The sequence below is a fragment of the Thunnus thynnus genome, chromosome 5 (genome assembly GCF_963924715.1).
Source record: "Thunnus thynnus chromosome 5, fThuThy2.1, whole genome shotgun sequence".
In the NCBI taxonomy this organism is placed as follows: Eukaryota; Metazoa; Chordata; class Actinopteri; order Scombriformes; family Scombridae; genus Thunnus; species Thunnus thynnus.
The window spans coordinates 27,809,265-27,831,735 of record NC_089521.1 but is presented as its reverse complement, the minus strand read 5'-3'; the positions used below and the strand labels follow the sequence as shown (position 1 = coordinate 27,831,735).

Genomic DNA, 22,471 nt, shown 5'->3' with positions numbered 1-22,471 from the left:
TCAGTACTTTTTATGTGTGCTATCTGTCATCCCGCATTGTCGATGCTTCATATTTCCACAGAGCATCGAGATAAAACACATATCAGGCTGACAGATCTGTGTTGTACTCAGATCCTCTGTAAGAGTCTGCGGATTAATACTGCAGCCTGAGGGCAAGGTTAAATATTCAAGACATTCATTTTCAGACTAACTTCAAAGATAGTATTGAACACACACACACACACATGCATGTGGCGTACTGGAACGACCCTTAAGAGTGATCTCTGTATGTGTAAGAGTGTGGGGAGGGAAGGAGGTGGAGGGAGATGAAGACAAGAGGGAGAGAGAGGTCTCCGAATATAATTCCTCGGTTTGAAAAGGATTATAAGATCAGAGCAAATGCTTTCACAATAGCCTGTTTCCACTTCCACAAACGAGTATGAAACTGTACACACATTGCTAATCATGAAAAAACAACTCGAAATCCTCGACGACCACTAATGAGCTGAGAAGTAGAAGTGACTTAAAGTGTCGCACCACTTGCTGAAAAGTAGCAGTTGGGTAGAAAAAAGCTGCACGCATCCACAGTTAGACAAACATTAACCGACAGACTAACAGCTCAATCATTTTCACACTTTCTGGCGAGATTAAAGCATGGGGTCAGGGTTTTTTTCAAGTCTGTCTTAGACCCAGTTCCACGTACATATTGCTACATCAGTGTTGTATTAAGACAGACTGAAACTATCCTTTAACTATTATCAAACTGCATTTATTCCTCCTAAAAGACAGTCAACATTTTAGGAAATATGCTTATTCATTTTCCTGCTGAAAGTTAGATGAGAAGATCAACAGGCTGTACGCTAACATGCTAAATACAGAGCTAGAGCCTGCAGGTGGTTAGCTTAGCTTAGCATAAACACTGGAAACAGGTTAACAGCTAACCTAAAAGCTAACTGGTTGTATCCAAAGTTCAAAAATCCACCTAACAACACCTCTAACACTCAATTTACAGGGAAACACATGCTGGGACTAGTTCTTGCTTCCAGTCTTAATGCTAAACTAAGCTAATCGTCTCCATAACGGCCATAGTGTATTTCCCAAATTTTGAACTATTCCTTTAATATACAGGAAGTTATTGAGGGAAAACACAGTAACAACAATGAAAAGAATAGAAACAAATCAAAAACATATTTACACTGCAGTCCTCTTTGGAAGAGGGCAAATAAACCCCAGACTTTATTATTGAATATTAATTTAAAAAAACTTTTCTAAAATAAATAGCGGTTATGACCCCCAAAAGGTTGGAAAAACTGATTTCTTACAGCTGTATCTGCGGTTGATTCCAGCATGCAAATTCATTACCACGAGTCCACTGTGAGGAAAGCTTCGAAAACAGAAACAGATAGACGTCTTCAAAACAGTCCCCAGTGACCACGACGCCAGTCTGAAGGCGAACAATCGAACCGAACCAGCTGTCACTGACACTGAACATTAAGCCGCCACGAGTCTGTCACTAGCTGTCTCTCTACAGCAGGCGCAGGCCAGACATGAGGAGAAACCATAGGACTGTTTCATCAGGGAGGGATGATGATTTTCAGTCTTTTCCCAGTAACATCATGTGCTGAATTCCAATCTGATTACTCACACGGGGGGGAAGAAATACAGTTTTAGTGTTGTGGTATTACTGGTTGTATAGAAAATCCTGTAAAATATGCCACAGCTAGGCCTGAAGTTCAAGGTAATGTGTTAAATTAAATGTGAAATAAAAAGACATATTAACAAATGTAATCTTAGATGAAAATGAGACACATTAAATTGACGAATGAGATTTTTACAGCGATTGGAGAGAGGATAAAAGAAGCCTTTCAAGTGGAGTAGTTTCTTTTATCTCAGTTTGTTCAGTATTGTGAACCAATGAAAGAAAGATGTGTTTAAAAATACAAACACACACACTAAGCTGTTGATAAATCATTAGCCGGTGGAGATGCTGACTGAGTCTTTGGGGTTTTTTAGTATGAACACAGTGAGTCAGGCGTAAACATTGACTCACTGATCTCTCGTCTCACTTCTTACCCTCAACTGAGCGTCACTCCTTGATACTTGCAGCCTCACAGCCCTCTCATTGAAAGTATGATCCGTGTTTTTATGCTTTTTAGATGAGAAACTTTTTCAAAATAACACTCATTCTTCTAAAACAGTAACAGCAGTTGTAAACCCCAAAGAATCTGATTATCAGTGAGCAAAACAAGAGGATTTTACTGCAATCTTATGATCAGATTTTGGTTGCTATCACTCATTTAGTTAGATTTTCAATGCACTGCGATCCTTGCTGCTACTAACTCGGCAATGATTTTCCTCCAGCTGACATCAGCTGTGTCTTAATTCAGGAGATGAAGGAAACAGTCCGTAAAGTGGCCTGAAGTTTCAGAGGACCCGAAGGCCGGGATGAACCTGCGTCTCTCCCACCCAGATGAGACATTCTAGCCTCACAGAGACAAAAACTAACGATGCGTTTGGTCTTTGTTGACTTATTAAGTCTGTCGTCACGTATCCAGTCTTGAAATAGACTTCTGGTACCTAAACCAACTTCCTACATCAATCTGACTCTGACAATGATTCAGATATCTGAGCTCGGGGTATTTTCCAGAACCATTTCCTGATATGATACCAGAGCTCTTCTCCCCAAAGTCTCACTGTGTGGCATTACTGGCATCTAAAGTCTGAGTCAGCAGCCTGCTCTGACTTCAACAAATGTCACAGACAACAGAAAAAACTCATTTTATAGCAGCAATGACAAAGAACCTGGATTGAATGTGGATTGTCGCAGCTCTTAAGTAAAGACAGTATCTGCTCCATTAACAATTCAACGAATCAGATCAGTTCTTCCCAACTTTCCACCCCTAAACACTGCTGATTGTGTTAAATAGAGCATCTGTGCAATCATCAGGCTTCCCTGCAGCATCTATTGAACTCTGTCTCTGTGGAGGACTATACTTATCCTGATTCTGGTTCTGATTCTGATTCTGAGGATGGGGAACGCCTTACAGCTGCATCCCAACATTAGTGTTTAGTATTTGATGTGTCAATTTTGATAACCGGGGAGGATTTCATCAAGGAAATTAACCTTTTAGTCAATGCTGATTTTGTGTCGGACATGTGGGAAGGTTTTTCCACTTTGAATCAATGACCCAAAATAAGCAAAATCAATGCTTATTCTGTGCCTTTTCCTGGTGTCTAATCAAAATGGATTTGAGGACATTTTTTACTACAGTCTCTGAGCTGTAACAATGAAATTAAATATCCCAATACAGCTATAAAAAGTAGTCTTATTCTTAAATGCTGAAACTATAATCATGATACAGAACCGTATATTAAAACTGTAGTCCTGGCTTCTTAGTATTGAGTGGAAGAGGCCCTCTGCAACTGTCTCTCATTCTTTTGACCTCTCCGACAGTAACAGAAAAATAAATGAGAGAGAGAAGGTTGGAGGTCAAGGTATAGCAGGAGACATAAAGCATGAGAGGAAGAGTAAAAAAAAATATAAAACTGGCCAAAAATCAGCTTTCAAAACACTGAGGGAGAGAAAGTGCAAGAAGCACAGCATGAAAGAGAGCACGAGAGAGTGTGAAAAAGAGGGAATGAGTACCAGAGAGTAAGTGAGAGAGAAGCTGCCTCAGCAGATGCTATCTCTTGGAAAGGTTCACAAATTCGATAAAAAATGTACTCATCTTATTTCCAAAGTCATTCACTACAAAAAAAACTTCATCCTCCCGAAACTTTTACTTTCTATCACCTTCTGGAGGCAAACAGGCATCAACTATTGACTCAAGAGCAGACATTCCTGTAGAAGTGTTTGTCTTGTGGCTTTACTTTGACCAAAGTGTGACAAACTTACTCCATCAAGCCAAACCACAACCAAGTTATCAATATACAGCTATTTCTCAATTCACCAAAACATCTTAAGTGTGTTTGTTTACGTGTGCCTGACATTCCAGTTATGAAGCAGGTGACATTTGAAACCTTAAAGCTCTATCAAGTCATCTTTAATCAGTCTGAAAAAGGAAGTCCTGACATTGTTTCGGCCAAGGACTTCGAAAACATACCGTCAACGATAAAGCTGTGAGATGTGTCCAAACAAATGAACTGAAGCCAAGAGAAACTGAGGGAATGATTCACCTCCGGCATGTCTGGAAGTTACTAATTCACCCTCATAATCTAAAATCTGCTGAATGAGAGTCAAACAGACCAAAGCCTGTAAAAAAAAACTAAATATAACCCTGGCATATGTTGCTGAAGAGATCATTTTGTGTAGAAGCAGGTGTTGGAAGTAAATATCTGGAGGGAACATCATTAAATATGGAATACAGCCAGTGAAGACAACATTGGATATGAACGCTGTCCTTGGGCTGACATTTACAAGAAAATAATCTTTAACTTTCCTGCTGTTCCGAAAGCAAACACAGAAACTGGTTAGCACCTCCGACCAATGAAAACAACAGAAAAGCTATTGTTGACAAAGCTTTTTCTTCCAGCCTTTATTTGTCTGCCAGGGAACTGTTGGTTCTTTGGTTTAGCCATGGCTCCACGGCACAACAAAGCCTCTTTTTCATACGAGGACAAAGAGCGTTAGATCGTGAGCACAAACCGACCCTATGTTCTCGCACCTTTTAATGTGATCCATCAGTTTTATTAGCAGGTTCACAAAGATTTTTCCACCACGTCTGAAGGTGGGGAAAAAAAAACTGCTTTTACTAAGAACCTACTCCTTGAAGTTGTCCTTTCGGTGTGGATTCGCTTAATGCCGGATTCAGACTACATAATATTTTTGTCTTTCACGATGGTCACCGTGTCAGATTAGGCAATCATAGTGCCATAAATTCTTGTTGTATCTTGGTCAGGAGAGTGGCAACACTGCAAGTATGACCCCGACCAATCATCGTTCACGACCTTGCATGAGTTCATAGGTCATCGAGGAGGAGAGTCAAGAAATTGTCAATCATGGCTACAGAAGTGCTGTGTGATACTGGAGGTCTTGTGTTCTGAAAAGAGAAAGAAAAGAAAGAGGAAACAATTGTGAATCCTTTCCTGCGTGTCACAAAAGAGGACAGCATGGGCTGTATGACCTTCAGAGAGAGCTTGAGGTAACGAACGTGTTAACATGTCAAGAACATTACATAAATGCAGCTCTCTACCAGGTTCACAGAAGGTAAACAGAAGGTCTCATGGAGGGAAAAATGATTGGGTTTTGAGAATTGTATACTCTGGTACATGAAGACACAAAGGTTTTTTTTAATTTTAGGTGGTTTCACAATCATTATAACTGAAGTTCTCTCTGGTGCACATAAGTAAACACCGACACAGAAAGTCAAAGCTCTCCGGCGGCTGTCTGGCCGAGTTGAGCTTCATTTAGTGTCTCAGACAGCGGGGAGAGAAGCAACTCATATCCGCCTCCTCCACAGGCTGATTCCAGCAGGAAAACCTTGTTGGCAACAACAAAATAGGGGTGAATTTGTGTAGTCTGATCCCAGCATAATGCAGCATGCCCTTCTCTGTATACACAACATATATATCTAGGTTTATTCAGTGCTGCGTTCACCTGGTGACCAAGCACCTCTCATCTAAAATCAAGATCTGAGAAAAGAAAAATAACTCTTTATATGTTGCCTTGCTCACATCAGTCATAGACCATCTTTCCTGGGACACAGGAATATATTCTGCTGTGATTCATCAGTGATCTTTCCAATTCATAATATTGGTTCCTTACAGGGTTTGTGATGTAGTAATTGAAGGCTATCTTTTACCAGGGGTACTCAGACACAAATACAGAGCTCCACTTAATAAATTTCCACCAAATCAAAGGTCTAGTAAAGGTGGCACTCCGTACATGAGAAGCATTTCTGTATTAATGGGAGACGTAGCACCTTAATTGTGTAACCAAGTCCTCAAACTTGAGCAGGTGGAGACACAGGGGTAAGTGTTCATTCATGAGTTCTTCACTACAGTCGATCGGCAACTATTTTAATTTTTTTTTTTTTTTTTTTTTTTTTTGGATTGTTGAATTGTTTTCAGGAAAACTGCTGAACATTTTCAGGTTGCAGCTTCTCAAATGTGAAGATTTTAAGCTTTTTTGTGTCATACATGATAGTAAACTGAATATCTCCAAATTTTGGACTGTTGATTGGACAAAACAAGAAATTCATAGACATCACCACGGACTCTAAGAAATAACTTTTCACTCTTTTCTGACATTTTATAGACAAAACAAATCATCGCTTAATTGAGAAAATAATCATCAGATTAATCAATAATTAAAATAATGGTTAGTTGCAGCAACTAAACATGACTTAAATCAACCTCAACTGGTTCAGTTTTGTGGTTCTTTTCTTCTTCTTTTGTTCAAAACAGGCACATTTGCTATTGTAGCAGCGTTTTGTGCTCCCACTCTTCATTGTGGCCGCTGTTTCACTGCAAATCAAGCACAATGGTCTCCGACTACTCAGGCAAAATGAACGTGCATTTCCCAGTCCTGTCATCCTTCAGTACATGTTTTTAACTGTCAACCTTTGTTTTTTTTTGTATTGGCTAGTTTCAAACAAGCCATTTTATTCTATCAGCCAAAGCTCCTACATTTCAACCTTGCAAACCATGGCGACTAGTGGGCGGCTGAATAAAAGACAAGTGAGGTGATGTGATAGCGACGTGTCACTCAAATGCAATGAGTCTGCTTATTGAGTATGAATGTCCTGAATGTCAGCTACTGTATTTCTTAAAGAAAAATAATGGAAGTGCTCTTTTCATCTTTTGAAGCAGGCCTGCCGTCACACTGGACGGCTTGAATATGTGTCACAGTGAAAAATGTGAACCCCCGCGTCGCTGATAAAAAGCATACCTGTTGAGCAAACCTTTTAACAAAGTCATTCATAAAGAGAATTTAAAAAAAGACATTACAGGACAAAAGTACTCCAATAGTCTTGATCGTATCTGTAGTCAGTATAACACAGAGCCTTTAAGGGTTTAAGTCTTGCACGGCCATACTCCTGACATTATTGTAAGCTGCTTTGAGATAAGCTTCTTTGTCACGGCTTCGCGATACTATCATTGTGCTTACGCTGCCAATCATGCGGTGCTCAAATCACTGCACAACCAATTTCAGGTTTATGCCGAGAGCATCACCTTTGCAAAACTGCAGACTCATGTGTCATTCTGTCAAAATTAAGTTGTTAAGAGTACTGTCTTTGTGATCAGTGTTTTAGTATTTTATTCATCCGTTTTATGTTCATCATGTTCATTTTTTAAGAATTTTAATATACTGCATATCTGTTTTTTCATTCCTTCTCATACATTTATGGTGCTTTATTTTATCAATCTTACATTATGTTTTTGATCTTGATTATTCCCCTCTTACTTTATGTAATTCATAAGTTTGTCCTGTATGTTTCTGTGTTTTATGCTCGATGTTCTAACTTGACAAAAGTTATAAAATACACCAAAAGAACAGAGGATGGAATAATATTCGAGGCTACAAATATTTCTTTTCTTCTCTCATTGCATGCCTGCAGTGAAAAATACAACTGTCTTGACCTAAAATTGTCCATAAAAGAGCTTTAACGTTTGGTCTTCCAGTAGTGTCTTACCCTCCAACAGTTACAATCCATAATACACAGATAAGACGAGGTGCCGCTTACTGTATAAATACTTGGGAATTTATGTGGATTCTGTCTTATCTTGGAGTACACATACACAGTAGATTACATCTGCGGCAAGACAACAGCAAAATCATTTTCTTAAGAGAAGACTGAGATCAATTGGAGCAAACACAAAGACCTCAATACGAGATCTCTGAACGATAATTTCTCTGAGCGTGAAAGTTCATTGTTGACCCTGGAAACTGTAGTTTGACCCAAATAAAATAAATCTTAACTCGAGGCGCTTGAGATAGGTAAACCCTGTTTCTAATCATTGGCATTGAATGTGAATGGCCTCCTTGATCTGATGGAAGACAGTGAGATGTGGTCAAAAGCTTCAGGAAAAAAGCTAGTATGTAGATTATCTAGAATGTTATGAATATGTTCAAATACTGTTACTCATGTTTTTAAAACATATATATTTAAAAGAATATTGTCTTAAGCTGATATCATTACATCAGGTCTCTCTCATGTTTTAGTGAATATCAGCTTTTGTCATGTAGCAGAAGATTAAAGGGTTCCATAAATTTGATTTAACAATTCACATTCATTCCTCAATCTAGCAAACTGATAAATGAGAGGGTGAGTTCAGAAGGTGGCCAGGAAGTGAGATGTGAAGGTTAAAAACTGTTGTAGGACTGGCAGTTTAATTATTATAATGATTTATTACAGTCACTGAATGCACTGCAGCTGTTTGTTTGTACATAATATTGCGCAGTACTTGAATGCTTGTTTTTCCATGTACTGTATGTAACTTTGCTTTTTGCTTCAACAAATATCAGAGGGATCTAGAAGTAAGGTTGCAACTCATTATCATTTTCTGTTGATTATTTTTGAATTAACTAATTAATAATTTAATCTGTTTAATGTCAGAAAAAAGTGAAAGATGCCGATACCTAATTTCCAAATGGGTTGTTTAATCCGATATAAAACAGAGAAAAGCAGCAAATCCTTAGAGAGCCAGCAAATGCCAGAAACAATTAAAATAGTGGGTGGTTAATTTTCTGTCAACTGACTAATCAATTGATCGGTTCAACAGTTAAGAAGAGCACTTAAGTATGTTTCTCACACCTTTCCAGCTTAGTGGAGCTACAGGATAATGACAAAGGACAGAGCTGAGGGCTGTTGGGATTGAACCAGCTGTCTTCTACTACCGACAGGCATCTCTGGTTGGCTCTCTCACTTTTTGTGTGAATGTGTTTGTGTCTTTCTTTTCTCCCTCTCCCTCCTGCCTTCCTTCAATCCCCTTCAGTGAAGCCAGTCATGCAGACGATCCTGCAGGAGGTTTATCCCCTCCTTGGATCTGATCGGCTCTGCTCTCCCCGCCTCCCTGTACCAGAAGCCCCCCTGCTGGGAGTGGCTGCGGGGATAGGGAGGAGGAAGACCCATCTGTAGGCCCCTCAGGGGTGAGAGACAGAGAGAATCACACATTACGTCTGTGTGCACGTATGTAGGTATGAGTGTGTGAGCAAACACGAGCATGAGTCACAAATAATGCAGAAGTTAGAACATATTTAAACAAACAAACGTCTTACGCACACAGTAATATTTCTGAAGGGAGGTATGTGAGAGTGGGTTTAGCCGGCGGAGGTGGAAGTCGTCAAACAAACCAAACTCATACTTTCGTCCCACTTGTCCAGAGGGAGGACATAAGGGGGGGATTATTAAAACAAGCCCAGGCGAAGAAGAACTAAGTGTGAACGTTGGGGACAGACAAGAACAAAATACCAAGCAAATAGCTAAAGGCAGACAAACAATCTGGCTGCTGATGCTGTTGTAACGTCTCTGATGAGCTTATCAACAGTTCTGAGACTCACAGAAGTTGATTGTGTTGAGTGTCTGTGCTAAAACCAAATAACATAATGTTGGTGTTGTGATTCATAAATGGTATTCACCTGGCATAATCTGAGACAAATTGTGATCCCTTAGCTCGTTACGCACGCAAACAAACCTCAGAGGCTTTTTTCCCTTTCCGGGTGTTTATAAGAAGTGCTGAAACTAAGACTGAGCCACAGCACCTAAAATAAATATCTCGACTGATTGTTACATTTATCTCAGTAACAATTAATCAGACTTTTAGGTATTTAACAGGAAATTCAAAGTAAAATATGACTCCGTTTAACATATCTTGCGAATGTCAAAACACTTTTATGACTTATGTTTTCTCTTTATCTTATATTAGCCGGATCTTTTAGACATTATTTAAACAAAATGCTTGTGTAACAGACTGCTGTGTCTGAAACAAGCTGACCCAGCTTCCAACCTGTGGTCAGGAAGCACAGAGGAGGCTGCTTTACAGGTCTAGGGCTAAGTTGTAGCTAACTTCAGGGTGAAACCTGTCAACAGACTGTACTCAGCTGCTGGTAAACAAAGCTAGCTAACAAAACTAGCTAACTTCACTTACTGAACATGCCTGTCTTGAGCGCAGCATGACCACATGTCTTTCTCTCCCACACACTCATCCCAAAGAAGCTGCATTACGCTGCTGTTTTCTGACTTTATTTCCGTTTGGCTTCGTTTTGTCCTGTATTGTGTTGAATGAAGCCAAAGTGTTCCCATATGACCGACAAAACACCTGCCCACAGCTGCATTTCTCCAATACTTGAGTCGTTTTGTCTTTGACACACTTGACACGTTCGGGTAATGACATTGCTTTGAACTGCAGGTGGACGGCCTGCACGAAGGAATGAGTTTATCGAACGTATCAATATGACTAACATCAGGTCAGTTAGAGAGTTGTAATTTTAGATTTCGGTTACTTTTAGATTAATTGCCTGGCCCTAGCTAAAATGATTGGTCAATGAACAGAAAACTGACAATTTTGATCAATTAATCATTTGAGTCAAAGAAAAAATGTCAAACATTCACTGGTTCCAACTTTTCAAATATGGAGATTTGCTGCTTTTATCCGTTTTATATCATTGTTAACTGGATATCTTTGGGTTTTTGACTGTTGGCGGTGTCCTACAGCGCATTATAGTGGAACTCATTCAAGAAAAACATACAGAAGCGTGAATTCAGACGGCAAAGGCCATGTATTAACTATGTAGAAAATTGACTAGTAACTAAATCGATCACGATACAAGATGTGTCAGGATCTGTTGATCTCACTGGACATTGAACAGATGAACTGTATCAGCTCTGTGTTGTTTGCATCAACTGTCCTGTTCACACCTGGCACTGACACGTGTCTTGGGTGATCCGATCACAAGTGGACAACTACAATACATCACACCAGGCATTAGAAGTATCTCCACATGCATCTCGAGTGACCACTTGTGATCAGATCTCACGTCCCCGCTCTATGTGCAAATAAACATGTTCCATTTGCAAAGACCAAATATGTTGTTGTTTTTAACTGGCGGGAGGCAGCAATGCACTTCCTGTGCCTAGTCTGCCAGAAATTAAAAGAAGAAGAAGTTTGCAAAGACCTTGGCACACAGGCAAAATCAAAACTCTTCAGCTCAAATGGAAATCAGACATCGTGTTTCATGTGTACTCCATCCATCAGAATCCATTTTGCCTGTTGTTGCGGCTTCTTCTTCTTGTTGTTTCACATTTTAATATGATGCCATTGGCGCACGAATGAGTACGTACTTCCGCTTATGCAGAAAACATCAGTTGAGTAGGCGGTCCTTCAATGTGATCCAGGACACATTCACGTACACACTGCTAATAGAATGTGGCCATATGTAGACCACCTCCGAATGTGATCTAAGCGATCGGATCTCAATGCATCCTCAATGCCTCTTGGGTGCATTCACACCTGTACTTAGAGCTGTCCACTTGTGATCGGATCACCCGATACACATTGTAATGCCAGGTGTGAACAAGGCCAATGACTGTGATCAGCCAGAGAGTCGATCTCTGGTTGATCACAGTCTGCTGAAATCCTCCACTAACCAATTTCCTCGGGGACACCCTGCTCTGAGAACTTGGGTTACCACCATTTGTTGACATTTTATATATGAAACAAGAACCCAATTACTGGAAACAAAAATCAAAAAAATGTTTACCTTTCACACTTAATCCTTAGATGAATCAATAGTGGAAGCAATTATTAGCTGCAGCTCTCTCAAGGAGTTGAAGATTTGTTCCACTAAGTGACCAGCATGTCATTTTAACAAAATATTATTAATCTTACATAAGAGATGAATAAATGTTTCAAGGGCTTCTGACTTTGATCTGGTGAGGTTGTTTTGATACTAAACCACAGAGGATATTTTTTTTTAAAAAGCACCAAACATATAAAAGCAGGTAGTTATGAACGACATCAATCCACAGTGAAATACAACATCACCAACAGACACTGTCCTCTTTGAGGAATAAAATTGAGCTTCTTCTGTCAGAAGCTGTTCCCAAGAACTCCGTGAGCATCCAAAGACAATGAAAAACAATGAAAAGCACGCCGAGACGCAGGAGGAGCTGTGTTGTTCTTTTTGTGAGTAATAAAAACATGAAAAACATTTTTTGGATAGAAGAGGCTCCAGAACAGACAGTGGTGGAGCCCTGGGGGGCTGTTATATAAACATGGCCTCTAGATAAATAGTCCTCCTTTGGCATGAATAGGATATTGGATTTCAAGGTTGTTATTGCTTCACCTTGTTATTTCTGTTGAAGAAATACCATTCATAAGCCAATTAAAGGTTTGGAGAGGAAGACAGATCAAAGGCCCCCATTGGGTAGAAGAAAAGCTCTATGGAGCAGTTTTCCTTACACACCTGAAGTTGGTGGATATAAAAGAATCAACAAATCACCTGAAGCTCTTTGTCAAGCTATTACTGACATCAAGATGTAAGTGAAACCTTTGCATATGTTTACCTTTCTATTTGGTACGTAACAAGACTGTAACGTCTGTCTTCACAGTCTTGGTTTTGACCTGCATGTATTGCAGGATAAACCCGTTTAAAGTCACATTACACATTTTTATGCTTATGAAAACAGAGTTGAGAGTTGAGATCTTTTGAGTGTTAAATCTTTAAAATTTAAATATGAATATACCATAATATGTGTATGTCATTGTAACTTTTTTTTCAATTAATCAATTTTCAAAAAAGCAGAGCACATTTCTGGCAAAAGTCTAGTGTATAAAGTGGAAAATGGTCAAAAAATGTCCATCACAAGTTCTCAGAGGCCAAGGTGATGCTTTTAAACTGCTTTTTTTGTCTGACCAACACTTCAAAGCCAAAAGGTATTTAATTTACTATGATGTAAAGCAGAGAAAAGCAGGAAATCCACACATGTGAGAACCTTGAGCCAACTAATATTTGGCATTTTTAGTTATCAAAATTGTAAACAATTTTCTGTCAAACTAATAATTTCTGTACTATACTATACGACACTATATTTTAATACAGAAAGCAGTTTCCCTGTCCACTGGAGCTGAATCATGATACTGTTTTTATTTTTGGTGGCAACTGGGTTGCAAAACTGCAAAAGTGCCTTTTATAAATGAGCTCAAGGATTTTTCTGCACATAGTTACAGTCAACACAGTCAGGCAGGCTGTAAACAGATTGCTATGAGAATCTGAGGACATTTTCAAACCTACAGTTCGTTTGCGTTTTGCCCTTCGTTTGGTTTCTTTTCACGCAAAGAAAAATCCACACACTCGAGTGCGTTTGCCGTGTTCAGATCCGCCCAAACGAATGACACCCAGGTGGAAAACCAATCAAGAGTCCTATTCAATCAGACTAAACAGCACAGGTCTGAAAACACCCTAAAACTGCTTCACTCTGGTCGGGCTACAAACCAGGTGATGGGAGCAGCTGTGTTTATATGGTAACTGGTGAAATCTCCACTGGTGGGAATTATACAGTTTGTATTTTATACTGAAATCAGGAATAAATCGACATTGCTTAATATCAAAGTGGAAAGTAAACTGATTGACTCTACGAGAACCTTCAATACAGGACCGTGTTACAATTTCATCACCTGTGGTTCGTCCATCTTTGAAGCGTAATGAAAATGAACACATTTTTGGAAAAAATTTGTTTTTACCTTCTGTTGATGGTTGTTTGCCTTACAGTGCTCATTATGTTTGAGATTGGACGAAAATGCTTCACAGCTTTCAAACCAAACACAACCTCACAACTGCCTGCTAACAGCTTGATAGCCAATTAGACTCCTCAATATGTTTGAATTACAAAAAAAAAAAGAGAGAACGTGTGACATAAATGAAAGATGTAATATTTAAAAAAGAAAACCTTTAACCAGAAATTCAGAAACACAGTAATTGCCAGTTTGATTTATTTTTCACGTGCCGCCAAAAAGACACACACACACACACAGCCTGAGTCACACATCACTGCAAAACTCAACGGCACATCAGGTCTCATTCACATGAATTTTAATTAACAACGTCTAACAAGATATTTTGCAATAAGCCTGCACACCAATAGCATTTCCTCCAAATCTGAAACTGCTTCCACTGCTTCCTGTTTGGAGTAAAGCGATTATCATCACCGGCAAAATAAACAACCCTTGACCTCTTTTATCTGCAATGACACATTAATCTCTCAATGGCTCATAACAGAGAAGTCATGAAACACTAAATCCCACTGAGGGTGTTTAAAGGACATTACGGGAACTCAAAACAGCTGATTAACGACCAACTGAGTGGACGAACTTAACAGTTGCTGTCAACATGTTGTTTTTCAATCCTACACAAGCTGTAGGATAAGTACCGTCCTAAATATGAATATTCAACAAACAAGTCTTAAAAACAAACCCACACATACAGAAAAAACATGTCTGCCAACTGAGTATGTTGAGTATTTCAAGTCCAAATGTGATGTTGTAGATATAATACAGTATATTCCCCCTGTGTTAAGTCTTAATCTTTGTGTGTTTGATTTGCTGCATTTTTTTAAAGAACATCATTTTTCATATTTGGGATTAGGGAGGATGTTAAGTCAAGTGAAGTCACAAGTCATTGGTTTTAAAGTCAAACTTTCTTGATTGAGTTTAAAGTCACCAGATTTGTGACTCGAGTCCAAGTGGTGACTCATGTCTTTACCTCTGTGTGCTGTTATTTGATGGTTCACTCCTCTCTATACCGCAGACAATAAGCCGAACCGTGAAAAAGCCGCGACGCTGCTGACTGTCGACAACAATGGAGGTGATTATACGTTTTCTTCACCGATGCAAAACGTCAAGGTCAGAGGGGAAGAGCTTTGTTTACTCAGCTTTATGTTTTCACATGAACTGCAGCGCTACAGCCTCAATAGACCAGAATGCAATGCAGCCAAAAGACATCGAGTCGGCTCTGCAACTTCAATTATAGCAAAGCTCGAGCATCTTTATTTGAAGGTTTGAAGTTGTTTCGCCTAATTATTGGTATTCGCAGTCGACGGACGTCAAAGTGAATGTAAATAATCAATTATTTATTGAAGCGATGATATCCTGTAATGCCGCCCAGCAAACCCAATCAACATTTCTTAAAAGCAAAGTATCAAAGGCTCTCACAGCACAGTAAGGAGTGGTTTTAGATGTTCACATCACTTAATCACGCAAATGGATCCAATAATGATAGATTTATTTAAAAAGACACTACATATTTAGCTTTAGAGTGGGTAAAAATATTAGAAACATGTTGCAGTAGTACACAGTAAAACTCAACAGCAGAACAAACTACAGCCTCCAAAATGACCATAGAGATGAATGAACACCTCTCTAACACAGTGCCAGCAAAGTTGGACATTATAACGTCCATAAAGACAGGATTTATTGCAGGGCTGTTGTATTACTGTTTGTAGGGACAGAACGTGGAGGGAATTTTAGAGGCGGCACGGTTGTTGCATACAAAGTCGACGCAAAGTCGCCTGGACGACACAAACCGGCGTGAAAATGAGTTGTAAAAGTTTCAACTTGAGCGAATATTTTGCGATTATTCCGAGAATCTATGACCGTACTTCATAAACTTACAGACAAAAGAGGAAAAAAGAAGAGAGACTGAAGGGAAATTGAGTTCCCTGTGACCTCTGAGTTCAGTCAGAGGCTGAGAGACACTCCCATACACTTTGGCTGTGCTTCAGTTTCTAGCTGTACAGTTAATACACTGACTGTTTTGGGTGAATAAACACAGACTGCACAAACAGTCTAGTGGTTAAACTTGTGAGTCACGAATGACGTGAGATGAAAAATTCTGCTCCGCTTTCTGTCTGTCTTTGGACTAAATTAGTTTTTAGCTAGACAGAACCAGAGGTCATGTCATCTGTATTTTACTTTTTCTGGGAATTTCAAGGCCTGAAGTGTAGTTTGCATTCTATAATTAAAGGCACACATGATTTATGTGTTGTTAAAAGATGGGTACAAATATTTTTTAACAATTTTGAGCCAATATAAATGACAGAATACATGAATTAAAGGGACAATTCAATAATTTACAGAAATTATCCATGACGGAGTAGAGAAAAATCTGTTAGGCCGTCATATAGAGAAACTCTGGCACATACAACTATTTTTGAATCAATAAAGAAGTGCAATCTAATGCAATCCATATATTTTCAATTATATTGAAAAGTCTTCCTAATATTTTGTCCACCCCATTAACATACCTGAAGGTGGTAAAATATTAAGAATATAAAGCACTCCAGTACACCACCACCACCCACTACTCCCACCACTAAAAATGTATAAGCTTTGTAAAAGTAGATTTCACGGCAGAGCTGTTGTATCAGATCACATTAGATTGCACAGGTGTTCCTTTTAAAGTGAGTGTAAATATTGAGTGCATAGCTATAGCTGGATGCAAAACATTTTTCGAAACATTCTTGGATAAGAAGGAAATAACTGGAGAAAGTACACAGTAAGTTGAGATAAAGTGGGTATCACATAATAAAATTCACTGCATTTTTTTGTAGAATGTAGGAAATTAATAAAAAGCATCCAAACAACTTGCATCAGTGCATGAAAGTACTGTAAGTATATGGAAAATACGGTAATTCTTTACTTTGCAGGTCCCCTAATTTTACGCTAACTTCCTGGAAATTGTTTGAGTAATTTACAGGTATTTAACTGTTAATTGTTAGGACATTTGGTACATATTAGTTGGTTTAGTTGGTAAAGCACTCACTCATTATAGGCTATTTGGGTTCATATGTAGATTAATCATTAACATATTTTCTTAATAAATTAGACTCTTGACAAGATATTTCTTTGGCAGGGTTATGTAATTTGGTATTATAAGGGAAATGTGCTCATTATAGAGTTTTCAAGAAGCAATCAAGTATGTTAATATGTAGTTTTACACAAAACTACACACTGAAAACTAAGTATTCTCTGTCAGTTAAAGAAAAAATACCAACTAAACACTTCTTAAAGTCGTTTCTTTTCATTTGTACCGACTTGCACCACCCTCTTTGTAAACTATCCTAATGATTAACCTTAATACCTGCAAATTACACAGGTGTCCCTCATAAATCACTCAGTGAGAGTAAATATTGAGTGCATAGCCATGGCTGAATGCAAAACTGTTTTCAAATGCATGAAAATACCGTTACTATGATTAAAAACGAGACATAACATGATAAACATGATATGTGAACCTGCAATAATTGAAAGCAGTGGGGTCATTAGAGGGTCAGCAGGTTAGTCCCAGCCACACACACACACACACACACACACACATTTAAATCCACGCTGTCCCTGCGCTAATTAGTCCTGCTAGTGGAGGGGAATTAGGCAGGAGCCATATTAAGCTGCACGGTAACTTCACGTAAAGCGGCAGGTAGGTGACTGCAGCAATAACGGAGACAGCGACAGCCGTCATGAAGCACTTACTTGATGAAGTAGCTGGCCCCTTCGTCCGTAAATCCTTCCTCCCATCCCTGCGGCAGGTCTGAAATGAAACCAGACGACACACACTTGTTCGTGACACCTGAAAGTTTTCTCCCCTCGGGTTGGGCCCGAAATGTACACTTGAAGTTGGCCGCGCACACACACATGCACACACGCACACACACACACACGCAGTAAAGTAAACATGAGGGCAAAATGAACACAGGTCAAAAAGCCTTAGCTGGCTACCTGAGCGGATCATGTGTCCGGAGTTTACCGGTTCACCGGAGCGGGGATGGAGCCAGGTGGTGGTCCGCGCCTCATCGCTGCCGCACAGACACACACATACACACACACAGAGGGAGAGAGAAAGAGAGAGAGAGGGGAGAAAAACACCTGTTACATCGCCGGGAAGGAAGGAAGGAAGGAAGGAAACAGCAGCAGACCCCGCCAACTCCCGTTAAACCGAGAGAGACGGTGCGATAAAGCGCTTATTATCCCACTCACTTGATGAAGAAGACCCTGCCGTCCCTGCACACACCGTAAGACCAGTGTTCAGGTAAGGTGTCCCGCCCGACAGGCGCCGCCATGATCCGGTCTGAAGTCCTATTTCATCTCATTCCCTCTCGGTGGAGTCTCCCGGGAGCTCAACGATCACTGCCAGGGCCGGCGATGCCTTCAGGGACTCCTCTGAAGCCCGTTCATCCGAGTACTGAGTGTCGGAGATGAGCTGACATCTCAAGAATCTGAGCAGCAGTAAAAGTCTCCTCCAGACGTGGAAAGTAACAGAGTACATCTTGTTTACCTAAGCATTATATGACCTATTTGTACTTTAGTTAATTATTTCCATTATATGTAGTGTAATTCTTCTCACTCAACCATTTTCAGAGGGAAATATTGCACTTTTTACTCCACATTTGTTTGACAGCAATTATTTTTGCAAATTAATGATTTACACACAAAACATGATCTTGTTTTGTAAAGTATGATGCATTGATATATATTAAACCACCCAACATTATATAAAGTAGTCCAAATTAGCTCCAAATCAACCAGTTACAGCTTCAAAATGTAATCCATGATGTAATAATCAGTAATAATTCATAATTCATAATAATATAGCACTCTGAAAGGGGTCGTGCTGCATAACAAGTGCGTTTGCTATGATATTTATCTTTTGTAGTTTTATTTAAATGATATTTTGAATGCAGGACTTTTAGAGCTTTTAACCATTGGTCTCTTCACTGTCTGGACAAAAATAAGATTTTTGAACCACAGTTTGTTGCATGAAGTGCAAATGATGATGCAAACCACACTTTGTGTTGTTACATGAGATAAACTGTTATATTAGCAATATACCTAGAATATACAGTGTATGGTGCTGGAAATTTGGTTTTAACATCTATATATCAGCCAATGAAATTTTCCACATGCAACATGACAATAACTGAAATGCCTTCTATGCTGTGTTGGTTATATCATATCAGTACATTAATGGAAGGGCACAAAAGGACATTTTCATTGAAGAATGTCTGATATTTAATCAATTAATGACTGTGTTTTGGCAGGAAGTTGTGTATGGGTAAAAAACATGTCAAATATGTACCATCTTTGCGCATGGAGCAGTAATTTATTGCTATATGCGTGTGTGTGTCACTTGACATCACAATCTGGGGGCGGGTGTCACTCAAGTGGAAGAGCAGGTTTGTCTTTAATCATAGGCTTGGTGGCTCAATTTGCCACTCTTCCTGATTCCACATGTCAAAGTGTCAAGACATTGAACCCCCAATTGCACCTGATGACGTGTATGTGAGGGAAAGTATGGGATTTTCTTTGGACAAAAGCATCTGCTAAATAAATGTAATATAATGTAAAAACTGACTCAAAACATCAATTAATTTTGTGAGGACTAGTAAAATAATTCCTAATGAATGGCACAATGAGCTCACTGAATATTAATATCGCTTAATAAATGTTTAAATCCTTCCAACTTTTCATTTGGTTTTTGCATCAAATGTAAAAAGTTCTTTTTACTGCCCTGTAATCAGTGGTTTAAAAATATAATACCAGTTAAACTCAATTATATGGCGGTTTCCACACCTTGCCACACCTGCCATACCGGGTTTTGGTGGTTGGAGTTTTAATTCACTGAAGTTGTTTCTCATAGGGTTTTCTTATCTTCTGGAATAAAAGTGTATTGCAGAATTGTCTTGTCATTGTTTTAATTCAGTTTGAATCACTACATGAAGATAATGCATGTCTTTATTCAGTCACTGTGTTAAATATCAACACAGGAAAGGTTACAGTAAGTTACGCATAGTTAAATAACTTAAGTAGTTTTACATGTATCAGTAAATTCTCTACCTTACTGTCTCATGTCTGCAACTACATGTCAGTGGAGACCACCTCTAGTCTTATGGGTAACTTTTGGAGGTTATTCATGTCAGGCTTTCATAGTTACAACATTTCTGACAGTCCTTAAAGGCAACATAAGAGCCACTTCTACAGTGAGAAAATACAAAAGAGGAGCTGCTCTGTTCTGCCAGTGTTCTTCATGGTTGAAATTGGGGAGAGTGAATTAAAATGTGCTGATTTGGGTCTCTCCAGAATATGTGCCACCTCAGTATTTAGTTGATCTAACTAGTAAGGGTCTGATTATGTGATAAAAGACTTCATTTCACCGATTAAGAGTCTCATTAAGAAAGGCTTTGGTTTTAATTACTCTGCACACACTGTAATTCCATTCCAAATCAACCTGCATGTTATTGGACACTTCATTTATAGTGGCATCATTAGCAGTAGAGTTTTATGTATGTATAACCATTTATATTACTTATCTTTATCACAGTTCCACTTTTCCCATAATAGTGGATGGTGTAACATGTTTACAAGAAGCCGACTGATACGGACTTTTAAGTACACAGCATTCAATGTAAACATTCCCTTAAATGTGGATTTTAAAGAGTTGTGTGAAATGGCTAATAATATTTTACAGTTGAACAATAAACTTCACAAAGATGATGCTAATGGGACATCCTGGAGGCTTAGGGGTTCAAGATGCTGACCGTGTAATCACAGTGTCCCTGGTTTAAGTCTAGACAGGGAACTTTTTTGTTGCATGTCATCCCTTCTCTCTCTCCCCTCATTTACTGTCAAATCGCTGCTTTCTGCTATCAAAAATTAATAAATAAATAAAAGGCAAAATTCCCTTAAAAACAGAAAAAAAGATGACATTAAAATTTGAGAAGTAAACTTCAGTCATTAAAGTATCTAATAATAAAAACAACATCTTACTTTAATTTAGTAAACAGTCAAAATACAACCATGAAACATTGGTAACACTTGACAAGTCTCAGAATTTCTGTTTAAGTTTCCTGGAAAGAACTTAACAACTTTGTCTCAATTTTCTCTATAATAAGCACCGAGTTCTTATTATTTACCTGAGCAGCCATTGACTTCCTTTCTTTCAAAGTTCTTTAAAACTTTTACAAAAAGGTCAACCCTCCCACCCCTACTATCACAGGGTTAGTGTTACTGTTTGCTTAGATTCGGTGGTGCATGCAATGTATATACAAAAGTCTAGATACAAATACCAGAAATCCACATCCAGTACACGGTACCTGACATGTTAAAATAAAGCAAAACAAGATGAGACAAGTTAAACAGTACAGAACAGTACTCAGAAAGCTCTACGCCACGGGGCAAAGACCACCGCCAATACAGAACAAGGGGGAGCAGTGTGAAAAGAGAAGAAGAAAAAAAAAACAAAAACAAAGAATGTTAAAGGACAGGTTTGCAATTTTTCAGTCAGGTGCCCAAATGAACATTGAAACTGGTTTTTCTTGCTGTAATCATTCCTCCTGTTCATATTGGCCATTAGAAGATACCTTCATAATGCACTTACAATGTAAGTGATGGGGGACAAAATCCACAGTCCTCCTTCTGTGCAAAAATGTAGTTAGTCTAATGAAGTAGATCTCTTTCAATGGTACAGTCTTGTTAGTGCCAGAGTCCCTCTTTTTGTTATTCTACATCCACTGTATACCTTTAAAGGCAGTTTTGCACAAATGACTGTGTGGACACACTATGGATTTTGGCCCCCATCACTTATATTGAAAGCACATTTAAAGGGGATCTTTTAATAGCCAGTATGAACAGGAGGAATTTTTACAGCGAGGAAAAACCTCTTTCACTGTTCATATGGACACCTCACTTGTTTTAAAAATTATGAAGCTATCCTTTAAGAAGCTAGAATTTCTGCTCAGAACCCCTGAATGTGTATTGAAATTTTTTCAAGCAACTGATTTAAGATTACATCTCTAATCCAGTGAGAAATTGCAGGTGAAGCAGCTTCTTTCCATCTCAAAGTATCAGGTAGCGTTCCAAAAAGAGCAGTAAAAGCAATGATGCTATGAACCCACAGTTGTGAAGAGAAGAGCTCCATGTAAACCCAAGTAAACATTAAATCATCATGGCTAACTGTATGCTCGCCTGCAGACAAACATGACATTTTTGCATGTTCTGCTGACCTGCTGTGCACTGAATACAAGTCTTACATGAGAAATTCATTGGAATTAGTTAATTGGGGGTGTACCAAGTGAACACTGTCTCTACAGCTGCAGCGTTTTCCTAGTTATTATTAGTATTAATATTATTAATATACTAATCACATGGTTTTGCCCAGGAAAGTTCCCTGGAAATTATCAGGAAATCACATACCTGTAAAATAAACTATAAACACTGCATCTGTCAAATAAAACACCAATACCAGTATGTCTGTGATAAGCCAAGATCGGCCTACTGGTATGTCAGCCTGTCGACTTGTAATGTTTACATGCAGCAAACATGTTATTGTTGGTTTTCCTCAGTGGCTCATTAAGGCAAATAAGAGCCTCTGTCAGCTGTCAGACACAGTTTGTTCTGAGTCAATCGTCAGGAACTCTGAGCTCATCGGAATTTCGTTTTTCAAAGTGACTCCATATCCAAGAGACGTGTGGTGGCGTGCTTACGATAACATCCTGACACATTT

General features: G+C 38.9%; 1 protein-coding gene across 3 annotated transcripts in view; it reads right to left on the bottom strand.

Moving 5' to 3' along the window:
* Positions 1–18,096, bottom strand: part of plekha7a (pleckstrin homology domain containing, family A member 7a) — a 143,181-nt gene extending 125,085 nt beyond the window's left edge. For 2 of the 3 annotated variants that reach the window (XM_067590505.1, XM_067590512.1), the window contains exons 1-3: positions 17,950–18,096; positions 17,692–17,768; positions 17,446–17,503 (exon numbers count right to left, since the gene is read on the bottom strand). In XM_067590505.1, the coding sequence (XP_067446606.1) occupies positions 17,446–17,503; positions 17,692–17,768; positions 17,950–18,032 (218 nt within the window). In that variant the 5' untranslated portion in view covers positions 18,033–18,096. The remainder of the gene's footprint in view (positions 1–17,445; positions 17,504–17,691; positions 17,769–17,949) is intronic. The other variant, XM_067590510.1, reaches the window with a different exon arrangement.
* Positions 18,097–22,471: the final 4,375 nt, after the last annotated feature.